Raw genomic sequence first — 12,089 nt, forward strand, 5'->3', positions numbered from 1 at the left:
CGCGTCCGGCTTGGCTCGTTGAGGCTCTGTGGGGTTTCTCCAGTGGTGACAGATTTGGGGGTTCGCAGCTGCCCTGGGTGTTTTGGGGCGAAGCTGAGGGGACCTCGGGGCTCCTGGTGGCGACTGGGGTTGGGGCTGTGGCTACCACCATGCCCCAAAGGGCCACTGTCCCAATGACCCTTTGCAGCGAGCTGATGGTCCCAAATCCTTCCAAACTAAGGGGCGAGGGTGTGTGGGGCAGGAGGATTTGCCCTCCTCACCACGTTTTACCCCACATTTTAGGTTTTTGATTTACCCCGGGCTGAGCAGAGCTGCTCGGGAGCCCCTCGATGTGCCAGCCACCGCGTGTCCCCCCTCCCCAAATCCCCAGGGAACGTGTCTCCACCACCCGGGGAGCCCGAGCGCGGCTTCAACTCCCCAAATATTTTAATTAACACCTAATTGCCCTGCGAGCAGGCAGAGGGGACGGACCCTACGGTCTCCGGGGGTCCCTCCCAACCCCAACGCGGGGGGCACCAGCCTTTTAGTGGGGTTTTGGCCGGGCTGAACCGAGCCGAGCCGTGCCAGGGGCGGGCGCTGCAGCCGTGCCTGCGGGAGGAGCCGCTGCGGTGCCGCCCCCCCCCCCCCACTCCCCTCCTGGTGCCGCCCCCGGCCGGCAAATCGAGCCGAGCCGAGCCGGGCCAGCAGCAGCGATGTACGGTGAGTGCCTGCGGAACCGGGCGGGGGTCGTGCGAGACCCCCGATTTGGGTTTAGGGCACCTCAGCCAGGCTCTGAGCCCCCCTACCCCGTGCGCCCCCACTCCGGTGTTTTTTTGGGGAGGCTCGTCCTGTACCGGGCCTGGATCCCCACCCCTCCCTTGCTGGGGGTGTCCCCTTTTTGGGGTGGAGGGATTCTGGTTTTGTATAGGGCCGTGCACCGCGCTGTTTTCTGTGGGGTGCCCCTCTCGGGGGCGTTTGGGGGAGCCTCGGTCCTATATAGGGCTGTGTGATCCTAGAGTGGCTGGGGGGTGCCTCCTGTTTGGGATGGGGGCACCTCCGTCCTGGGCACGCCCCCAGTTATTGGGGGGTGACCGCTTTTTAGGGCCTGGGGGGGGCTTTGGTCTCATATAGGGCCATGCATCCCCTTGGTTACTGCGGGTGACCCCTCTTTGGGGTTGGGACACACAGGGTGGTCCCATAAAGGGCCTTACGCCCCCTTTATCAGTGGGGCATTGAGGGGGGGGATCTTTTAACCTCCCCCCTCCCCATTAACCACATTAGCAGCCCAGGTTCTTGGGGTCGCCTCCTCCCTGGGACAGAGAGGGAAAGCTCCTTTGTGGGACCGCTGACCCCGGATTATAGGGGAAATCTCCCAGTCCTTTGTGTGGGGCTCTCCAGCTCCACCTGGTTACCTGGGGAGAGGTGTCCCACACCCCCCACCCCATACCCCATACCAGGAGAGATTTGTCCCTATAAATCACCCCCCGCTGCCATACTGGGGACTTGCTGATCCCGACGCAGAGCTCGGCCCTATATACACCCCCATGACCCCAAAGCCAGCGGGGTGATGCTGGGTGGAACGGGGAGCAGCTGGCCGAGCAGCTGGCCGCCCCCCCTCCGCCGGGGGCTGCGCTAAGCTGCCGGGAGATTTTTGGGAAGGGCTCGGGGGGTGGCAGCGGGCTCTTAAATCCTCCCTCCCCGCTCCCCGAGCATCCTTCCCGGGGCCGTCGGCGCTGCAGAGATGGGAACCCCATCCCCGGAGCCCCCCGTTTGTGGGGTGGCTGCCGGCTGAGCCCCTTCTCAGCGAGGAGCTGCGGTGCCGGGGGTGAGTGCGGCGTGGGCACGGGGCTTCCCCTCCCCTCCTGCGTGATGGGGTGCTCGATTTTAGGGCTCACACGGAGCTGGGACGTTTTGGGGTTGCTGCACAGCAGGAATAGGAGCGGAGCCTGCGGGTTTGGGAGCGGATTTTCCAACCCTGCGGGGAGCGAAGCCGAGGCGGGACGCTCGGTTTCCTTTCCTCCCTTCTCCTCGTCACGGTGCTGCCTCCGTTGAGTCATTCAGGTCTCCCAGCTGGTATTTTTCCACCCGCAGAACCCCCGGGGGGGTTCGTTTCCTTCCCCTCCTCGCCCTGGGGCAGCTGGTGGTGAGGTTGCCACGAGCCCTGGCTGCTGCCCCCAGTAGCAGAGCCCGGCCACGGATGGCAGCAGCGCCCCAAAAGGGAGCGGCGAGACCCCAAAAGCCCCCAAAGTATTGGGGTTGCGGCGTGCTCGGCCCCCGGCTGCCCGCGGGGAGGTGCCCCCGTGCCAAATCTACCCCCAGCTCCTCCTCTAGCATCTCGGGGGGTGCCCCCACTCCAAAACCCACACTTTTGGGGATGTCCCCGCTCCGAAATCCGCCGGGTTTCCTCCCGGGATGTAGCGTGAGGAAGGGCAGAGCGTCCCCAGGGGACCTGAATGTGAATTTGAGGACAAACGCTCGGTCCCTTCGCCCGGAGCCGGGCGCTGCTGCAGCTCGCGGGCTTGGAAAGCTTCCAGCAGCTGGCAGAGAGCTCCGTGGGATGCTCGGGCTGCAAGGTGCAGTGGGGATGCAGGGGATTATCCGTATCTCTTTAATCTCTCTTTTAACCAGCTCTTGGTTTGCGGGAGGGATTAGATTAGGGTTTGGGGGATGAGTTTTGGGGCAGGCGTCCTGCCCGCAGAGCATCTTTGGGACCTGCCTGCCTCCCGGGGAGGTGTTTGGGGGGCGTGATGCCCTCCCGCCCTGTGCCTCCATCCCTCTAATCCCACAGCGCTGGCATTCGCGTGGCCGAGGCGAGGTTTTGGGGGAGTTCTGCCTGATTTTCTGTTATTCTGTTATTTCTCCCCGCTTTTGGTTTCCTTTCCCAGCCTTTGGTGAAAATATGGGAACTGAGAGCTCCGAGCCCAGCCTGGGCAGCCGGCGTTGCGTGGATTTGTGAGCCCGGCCTTCAGGCTGCTCTTCCACCTCCTGTGCGAGCTCCCTGTCCCGAGCCAGGCTCAGGGATTAGCTTCTCCTCGGGATATTTCATGCCACAGGAGCTGGGGTGCTGCCGAACAGGGTTGCCCTGTTTTTGGGGGGCTCTCTGATCCCAATTTCGGGGGAAACCCACGCTTTTGCGCCCTGCTTTGTGCGCCGAGCCTTCAATCTGCAATCCGTGCCGCTGAGGGGCTCTGGGAACGGCTTCACAAGCAGAGTGTAGGGTGAGAGCTGGGAACGCCGGGCATGGGATGGATTTTATGGTCCCGTGGGGGCTTCCCAGCGGGATTTCACCATCCCCTGCTCCTTTTTGGCAGCCCTGGAGCCCCGTTGGAGCTGCGGCTGGCCTCGGGAGCCCTACCCAACCCGGGCAGCCACCGGGTTTGTTTCCACCACGCTCCCTCCTTGCGCTTTGTGCCGGCACGAGCTGTCTCCTCCCACCCCAGAGGAGCTGGAAATAGAGGTTCCCTTTTTTATTTTTTTGTTTTTTTCGGCAGCAGGGGAAACCAGGCTTTTTGGCTGCCCGGGGAGGAGGCGGCGCAGACGGGTGGGCGCCAGCGAGGTCCCTGCGAGCCGTCTGGGGCTGCCGGCGTGCCACTGAGCCCCAGCCAGCAGCCGATGGGTTCTGCGCTGAATAAATCGCCCTCGGTGGGACCGGATGGCTCAGCAGGGGAACGTGAAGTGCAATTAAGCTCTCTCTTTTCTCTTTTTTTCCCCCTTCTTCTGTGCTTTTTAACTAAACGATCCGCAAATTAATTCAGCGCCCGCGGAGGAGAAGGGGCTGTTGGTGGTGCCGGAGGCTTTCCCGAGCTGCTTCGTGCTAAAACCTCGAGGGCTGCGGTCGTGGCCAGGGCTTTATTTTGGGCTCAAACCAAACGACATCTGGCGGAGTTTGACATCTGCACTGAGGGACGGGGCCGGTGCCAGGCCAGTAGCTGGCATGGCTCGCCTCGAAGCTCATCAAGCCCGACAGCTCCAGGGCTCTGGTGCTGTTGCACAAGCGCTAATTGCAGGAGCAGACGCCGCCGAGCTCTCGGGGTGCCCGGAGTTGTTCCCCCTCCGCGGGGGCTGCCACCAGCCCAGGAAAAGGGTGGAGGAAAGCGTGGCCGCGGTGCTTTCATCTCACTTCTCTCTCTGTGAGGCTGTTTGGTTATGATTTCTGCCCAAGCTGCGGGCTTTGATTTAGCAAATCCTGAGGAAATGGGGAACCACAAGAACGCGGCCGGTCAGCAGCTCCCATCAAACCTCGCTGCGTTGCTGTTAAACACTCAAAAATCATTTTTATTTTCTTTCTCTTTAAAAAACCTTCCCAACTTGCAAACCTTCCCGTGTCCTCTGTGCCGTGTGGGCTCGCAGGATAAACCCAGCTCTTAATTAAGCAGATTTTTGGAGGCTGTGGACCTTAACCCAGCTCTTAACCAAGCAGATTTTTGGAGGCTGCCTTCTGCGTGCAGGACCTGGACCAAAACCACCTCATCCACGCCGTGCCCAGCGAACGTCTCGCGTCCAGGAGCCCTGCTGCTAGCCGGGGCCGGCGTTTTGAGTGAAATTTCCTGCTATTTAAGCTCTTTCCTCCCCCAAATCTCCCTCTGCCCTGCGTTGTGTAATGAAACCGGCCGCCCCTTAAGGCGCTTAACTCCCCTTCTCCTCTCCTCCCCGCGTGCCGGGTCCGTGGCACCGAGCTCCCTGCCCTCAACGCGCGGCTTCCCCCGCGTGCAGTGTGGTTTTAATGCCCGGCCTTAATCACCGCAGGGAAATATTAATTAATCTGGCTGCTGCTGGAGCTTGGCGCGCGCCTGCTGGGGTGTCGGGCCGGCGGGCTGAGCTGGTGAAGCGTAAAAAATGGATGGCCAAAGGGGTGCGGGCTGCCAGCGGGGCTGATTTGTGTCCCCCTGCATATTGTGGGGTCCTTAAAGCTGCGTTTGGTGCCTCAACTCACTTCTTATTTGCTGCCAGTGCCTGGAAATGTTTCTCAGGCCCTTGGAGATGTGGCTCCCTGCAGCTGGCGCCGCTTCTCGCTGTGGTCAGAGGTTTTGGGTCTTCTGCAACGCCCCCCAAAGCGTTTTTGATGTCTCCCAAAGCGTTTTTGCTGTCCCCTAAAGTGTTTTTACTCACAGCTTTTCCATCCAGCCTTCGGAGCTTGAGGCTGGCTCTCCTCACAGGACGCTTTGATGATGCCCTCTGAAGGATGAGCGGCGACTGAGGAGCAGGGAGCAAGCTGCAGCCACACAGCCTGAGCCTTTTGGGGAGCTCAGGAGCTGTTAATTACCATCAGGGCATCCCCTAACGAACAGAACTGGGGGGCCGAGCCGCATTTAGCCCCTTCCCCAGCTCTGCCTGCCCCATGAGATGTGTCGGGGGGGGATCTCTCACCTTTTTATGGCTGCTCTTCCTTTGCATGGGGATGCAAATTGCTGATTTCTTACCTTCCCTGATAATTTCTCCCCTCTTGACGTGACCTGGGGCTCCCAGCTCCATCCAACTTTACAGGGACCGGGACCAAAAAGTCTCCGGGCCAGCCCCAATATCGCTCGGTGACATTTCTCCCATCACCATGCCTCGGAGATCTCACCCTGTGCCCCAGGCAGGTTTACCCAAAGCAAAGAGGGAGCTGGAAGCCGGGCATGGAGGAGGCTCTCACGTCGGGCACGTAAATGGGATTTGGCTAAGGGGATTAGGGGAAGGTGGCTGGTTCAGGGTGTGGGGACAGCACCGTGCTCCCTGCCTCCGGGTCCCTTTTCCTACCCGGAGCTGAGCAAGCGACCTTCGCGGCGTATTAGATTTAACGAGGGATTTTGCTTGATTTAATTAAGATTTATTTGCAATCAGCCGGAGTGCCCTTATTAAGTAAATTCTGCGTAAGGCGTCTGGGAGGCTTTCTGTTGGGGTTTGTCGCCGGCGTGCCGCTGAAATAGGAAGAGGGGAGGGGGTTTGTGGGGAAAGGGTCGAGGTCAGCCCATGGTGGGAGGGTGTGTGGCTGTGTCCCGGTCTCCTCTGGCTGCTCTGCCATCCCAAAAGCCCCCGGTGCAGCTGGGACCCTATAATTATCCCCAATTAGATCGATTTTCTCAGATCTATCAAAGCAAAAGGCCCTTTTGGCTCACTTCGCCCCACGGTGAGAGCATGGACGTGACCTGAGAGCGGCGAGGAGGAGCCCAAAAAGTGACCCTGGGGGTGCAGCGAGGTGGAGGTGATACCAGCGACATCACACACATTTTTGGGGTGCCGGCAGGAGCCCCGAGTTTGTGGGTTCCCCCACAAGGAGGGGGTCAAATTGTGTTTCTTTGTGCCTCAGTTTGCCTGTTTTTGAAGAAAATTGTTATCCGTGGCTGCCGGCAGGAGGAGAGCACACGGCACTGCGCGGGTCCATCCTTGCTCCTTCCCCATCCCATTGTCTTTTGGGGTCATCTTTTGGGGTCATCTTTTTGGGGTTAGCCGCGACCCGCTGATCCTCCCCCTCATTATCTCTGCCCGTGCTGCTCGTTAGCCAGCAGCGCTAACGAGGGGCAAGCTTCAGGCCCTGGGGACCTCGCCGAACCCACCCCCTGCACCTCGTACCCCCGAAAGCTGCTCCCCAAACCCCCCGGCTCCCCACCCACCCACCCCCACCGGCGGAGCCGAGCCAGCGCCGTGTTCCCAGCTGCCATCGGAGCCGCCTCGGTGACTCAGCAGCCGCGCTGAAAGCTCCCTTATTTATTTAAACGCCCGCTCCCCGGCTGAGCATCGCCCCGCAGCGATGCCTCCGCCGCTTCTCTGCCTCCTCTCGCGGCGCTGCGGGGCCGAGAGCGACCCCCCCAGCCCCTCGCCTTCGCCCCGGCCGCGATGGCTTTGAGCAGCTGGGTGCTGAGCCCCGCGCTGCAGCTCTGCGCCGCCGGCCCTGCCTGCTCCTGGGAGATGCTGCACGTGGCCGGAGCAGGTACGCTTCTTCTCCTCCCCTCTTTGCCCTGTTTCGCTTCTTTTTGGGGTGCTGGCTTGGGGTTGGGAGAGGGGAGCCGCTCTTCTTGGCCACGGGGGGGTTGTCGCCAGCCCTGGCGCGAAGATTTGGAGCGTTTGGGGATGTTTTCTGCAGATATCGGGACCAGACTCTTCGTTTTTTTGGTTTTTTTTGTTTTTTTTTTTCCCCTTCTGGAGAGCCCTTAGGGGAGGGGAAGTAAAGCGAGGCAAAACCTTCTGTTTTCTTCAAGCTCCGTGCTATTTTTATTCCGGTTTCTTACAGATTTTTTTTTACACTCCCCCCTGTCTGTGCACGCGTTTCTCCATCCAGGCTGGGTTCAAGCTGACGGAAGGCAGGGATTTGGGACGGGAAAGTTCCTCCTGGTTTGCTGCAAACAGGCAGGGGGATGAGCGCCCAGCTGCAGTGAGCTCAGCCCTCGGACGAGGCATCAGAGAATCGTGCCCTGAACGAGGCTTTGTCCTCCCTCTGGCTGGAGCTGGGCCGTGAGGGATCCTGCCCTGGCATGGTTTTAGGGTTTGGGCAGCAGGGTCCTGGCTTTTCCCATCCCAAAAGAGCTCAAAATGCTCCCCGGGGGGGGTTACGGTGCCTGGTCCCCCTCCAAGGGGCTTCATCTCCGTCCTGCTGCTGCTCTGCCTGCAGGTGAGGCCTCAAAATCCTTGTGCTCGGAGAAGAAGGGGTCACGTCGGGTGAGAGGGAAGGCACCGGGGTTTAATTAAGTAATTACTATCGACGGATCCGCGCTGGGTCTGCTCCTGGCTTCGTTCACCAGGGCGAGGGTGGCAGCTTGGCTGCTCTCCCAGGGTTAACCCTGAGCCACGCTCCGAAATCCTGCTGCTGGGGGTGGGATAACTGCTGGCGGGGCCGTGGGATTTAATGGGGTCGCTTACGGGGAAGCCCTCGGGGTATTTTGTAGGGTGAGCTGGTGGCCCTGTGTTTATGGGGTCGCTGGGACCCGGCGGGGTGGGGTGCTCTGCAGAAATGTGATGTGGCAGAGGGAGAAGCACCCAGGTTACAGCGAATCCCTTCCCCCTTAGCAGCTCCCCCAAAACAGAGCAGCCACATTCGGGATGTTTGGTGGCTGGGGCTTTGCTCCCAATTAAGAAGAGGTTAATTAATGCCCCACAAAAGGCATTTTGGCCTTTGGAGAGGCTGTGGATTGTGCATGGGGAGAGGAGCTGCTGCGATGGCTGAGGCACCCCAAAAAGAGGGGCTGCGTGCGGTAACCCCCAGCTCCTGCCCCCAGTTCTGGGTGGTTTTACGCCGAGCACGGTGCCGTGGGTTGTGGGGTGGCACCGTGAGGCACACGGGATGCTTGGGGTCCTTGTGGGGTACAGGGGCTGCTGTCCCACAGCCCGGAGGTAGGAGGAGAGTCGGGGGGGCTTGGTGGTGCTCAGCTTGGGGGCTGCGAAGAGGATTTTCCTTCCATAATTTCCATTTTCCTTCCGTATTTTGCAACGAGATGTTCTCTCTTCCTTCTCCCTCTTGGTCTGAGGACCCGCAGAAGATCTCCCGAGGTCCAGAAACCCAAATCCGAGGGGACTGTCCCCATCGGGGAGCTGCTTCCCTGGGCGAGAGGAGCAAATCGGTTGCGCTCCGACGTCAAGCGGTGCTGGTCAACAGCCAAATCCCTGCCTCTCAGCTGCTTTTTTTTTTTTTTTTCCTGGTTTTGTGTTTTTTTTTTTTGGCCGCTAAACGCTGGGTTGGCATCAAGCCGGTGCCGCTGAATCCGGGGACGTTTTCCTACCAAGGGCATCTCCACGCAGGGGCTGAGGGTTTTTATCCCTGCTCACCGGCTCTGCCTCCTCTCTCCCAGGTGTGTGCGGCTGCTGCGGCGCCCTGCGGCCCCGCTACAAGAGGCTGGTGGACAACATCTTCCCCGAGGACCCAGAGGTAAGCGAGGCGCTGCTTTTGTGCAGCTGTGGGGCTGCGGGGATGCGACGGGACCTGCCCAAAACAGCTCCTGGGAGGCTGGGGGGTGCTCTGGCTTCGTAAAACCACACGGGGAGGTGTTTGTCCCTCCATGCAGGAGAGGAAAAGCAGCTTCTAAGAGTGGGACCCTCTTAAAGCTTCAGCTCAGAAGCTGCCTGGGTGCAGGAAAGTTCAGTTCCCTGATTGCTTCCCCACTAAATGGGAGCTGGGGATGCCCAGGGCCTTCCAGCTGCTCCTGAAGCACCCCAAATTTCAGCTTTTTGTCTCCATTTCACAACCGAGATGCTGCCGAAACGGTCCGTGCTGCGCTCACGGCGTGGGGGTTTCCACCAGGGTCACCCTCAGCTGTGGCACGTCAAAAGGTGCTAAATTAGGACGGAAGGCAGCCCTCGTTTGCGTTCCCCAGTTTTCAAGGTGTGGGGAAGCACCAGGAGGTGTCTGGGGTGCTCTGGGCCTCTTCCATCACCACCAAGGTTTGCTGCGGATGCTCCTGATGCTTTCTGGCTCTGGCTGCCCTGCCTCGCTCTCTTTCAGGATGGGCTGGTGAAGACCAACATGGAGAAGCTGACTTTTTACGCCCTGTCGGCCCCGGAGAAGCTGGATCGCATCGGTGCCTACCTCTCCGAGCGCCTCATCCGCGACGTGAGCCGGCACCGATACGGGTGAGGGCTGGGGGGCTGTTTCTACCCCCTCTCTTATCAGCATAAAGTCAGGCCAGAAGATAAGAGCGGGGTTTTGGGCTAGGGGAACGTGTCTGGTCCATGCTCCGGGGTGTCCCCAAGCTTTTAGGACGCTGCAGAGGGACTCCTGCCTCCCGAAGGGAGAGGTGGCAGCCCGCAGGGATGTGTAAACTCTTGGCAAAGTCACGAGGGGCCACGCAGCATTTCCCTGGGGTTGTGGTGCCTCTCCTCGAGGGTTTTGTGTGTGCACAGCCTTTGTCCCTGCCAGCACCCCTCTGGGACATCAGGAGGAGCCTGCGGCACCCTCCTGGCCTCTAAAACCCCCCCCGTGGGTGGATGTCTGGCTGTGAACGAGCGCGAGTGCCCTGATTTGAAGCACACAAGGCGGGGGGGAGCTGGGGAGGGCTCCTTCCCTTTGAAATAGCTCCCGGCTTGATCCTCGCTGTCTGCTGAACAAAGCCACGGCTCGGCTGCGTGGTGCTGAGCCCCAGCCTGCCTTTCATCCCCGGGGGAAGAGGAGCCGGCGGCCTGCCTCAGAAGCGTGGAGGTTGGCAAACCTTCAAAGCCTCGTCTCCGGGAGTGACGGGACGTCCAAAACCCTGCCTGGTGTTCGGCGGCTGCTAACGGGGCTCTGCTCCTGACGTCGGGAAGAAAAAAGGCTGTCGGAGGGGGTTGACATCAAATCACAAGCCTCGGGAGGGGGGATGCGTTCCCTCCCCGTCCTCCTGCACGTGTACAAGCTAAGTTTTGAAGCCTAATTTGAAACGTCCCCACGAGAGGAGTCACCCTGTCGCGATAATATCGGCCCCGTGGCGTGGTTTCCAGCCTCCTTTCCTACCAGAAAGGAGCGTGGTGCTTCCTGCTGCTTCTTGGTCACCCCTCCGTGCCTTTTTTTCCCTCGGGGCTGTTTTTAACCCAGTTTGACAGATGGGTCAGAGCCTGGCAGACTGAGGAATGCTCGGCTGCTGATTTTCACAGTACCTGGACGAGCTGTAACTCGTCGAGGCGTCCAAAGGACAGGCTCCGCTCGAGCACACAGCCGGGTTTCACCAGTTCCTGGGGCCTTGGGAGAAAAGATCAGTCCTGCTGCGTTTTACCAGCCGAAAACTGGAAGTTTAGGACTTATTCCTTCCCGTGAGAGGGCAATTTTCGAAGATGTGCAGCGACACCCAATAAATCCTGCAACCTCTGCATCATCATTCGCCACCTGATGGGCACCTGAGTGAGATTCAGCGCTGGGCACGAGGCTTTCCAGCTTCCTCTGGAGGCAAGAGCGTGGCAGGAACGGATGAAGAAATAGCCCGGATCCAGCTCCTGCTGGAGGAAATGTTTTTCAGCCCAGGAACCTCGGTGGTCCTGCGAGTAGACTTTGCTGTGCTGAAATATGAATATTTTTTGGAGCACGTCAGTAATTCCTCCAGCACTGCGGCCTCATCCTCTCCCTCCTCCCTGGCCAGGGCTGGATCTGCGAGGGCTGCTGCCCTCGATGCTGAGCTCGCTTTTATGCCAGCACTTCCTCACGGGACATAAAGACCAGGTGAAGGCACAGGGAGCCCGGAGAGGACCCAGGGAGGGGTGCATGGTGTTGCTGGCAGCCCTGATCCTGGAACATCCAAATTTTCCTTAGGAGGAGGGATGCTGGGAGCCACCTAACAACCTCTGGAAGCTATTTAGGATGTAAATATTCCCCGCTGGGTCGTCTGGGGCAGAAGGTTGGCGTTGGGATGGCTTTACTGGGGAGAAGGGAGGAAGAGGGAGGGCTGTGGGGCTGCGCCCGTGCTCACCCCTCCCTCTGCCCTCTCCCAGCTATGTCTGCATCGCCATGGAGGCCCTGGACCAGCTCCTGATGGCCTGTCACTGCCAGAGCATCAACCTCTTCGTGGAGAGCTTCCTGAAGATGGTGGCGAAGCTGCTGGAGTCGGAGAAGCCCAACCTGCAGATCCTGGGGACCAACTCGGTGCGTAGCAGCGCGGGGGGGGAGGCGGCGGCGGCGGCGCTTTGCTGCCCCTCTCCTCGCCTTTCAGCCCTGCCTGGCACCCTTGCGGGCCTGGGACAGGGGTGAGGGGATGTGGGTGAGGGTTTGGGGTGTCCCCCCGCGTGCGTCCTGCGATGGGTGAGCTTTCTGAGCCCCCAGCAGTGCTCGCATCCCTCAATTTCTGCCTCTGTGCCCCCCAGCTCTTAAATTCCTCTTTTCCAAGAGGAGCCTGAGGACACGACGGGGGCTGTCAGCAGTTTCAGACAATAGCCCGATTTAGGATGATCCCTGGAGGATTTGGGGAGCTCGTTGTGCTCGGAAAAAGGCCTGGCTTAATCAGAGCAAATAAATGGCATGGCCATGCCGGGGATGCAGCAGTCACAGCCATAAAATGAGCGAGGTGATGTCCTCACAACATCCAAACTGCTGATCCCAGCCAGTGGGGATGCTTGTGAGCCCCCACCCTGCTGGGGGAGAGCTTGCTCCTTGCTGGTTTTACTGGGAGTACTGGGCGTAGCTAAAAAAAAAAGAGGGGTTAGGTGAAGCCCAGCCTGCTTTGGTGGGCTAGGCAGATGCT

The 12,089-nt window shown here is 60.0% G+C and overlaps 1 protein-coding gene across 1 annotated transcript in view; it reads left to right on the forward strand.

Moving 5' to 3' along the window:
* The window catches only part of EFR3B (EFR3 homolog B), a 32,304-nt gene that overhangs the window by 2,458 nt on the left and 17,757 nt on the right, over positions 1-12,089 (forward strand). Inside the window, exons 3-5 of the mRNA XM_084283379.1 lie at positions 8,742-8,818; positions 9,392-9,519; positions 11,344-11,494. Coding sequence (XP_084139505.1) covers positions 8,742-8,818; positions 9,392-9,519; positions 11,344-11,494 — 356 coding nt within the window. The remainder of the gene's footprint in view (positions 1-8,741; positions 8,819-9,391; positions 9,520-11,343; positions 11,495-12,089) is intronic.

The sequence above is a fragment of the Netta rufina genome (genome assembly GCF_964035555.1).
Source record: "Netta rufina genome assembly, chromosome: 3".
NCBI lineage: Eukaryota > Metazoa > Chordata > Aves > Anseriformes > Anatidae > Netta > Netta rufina.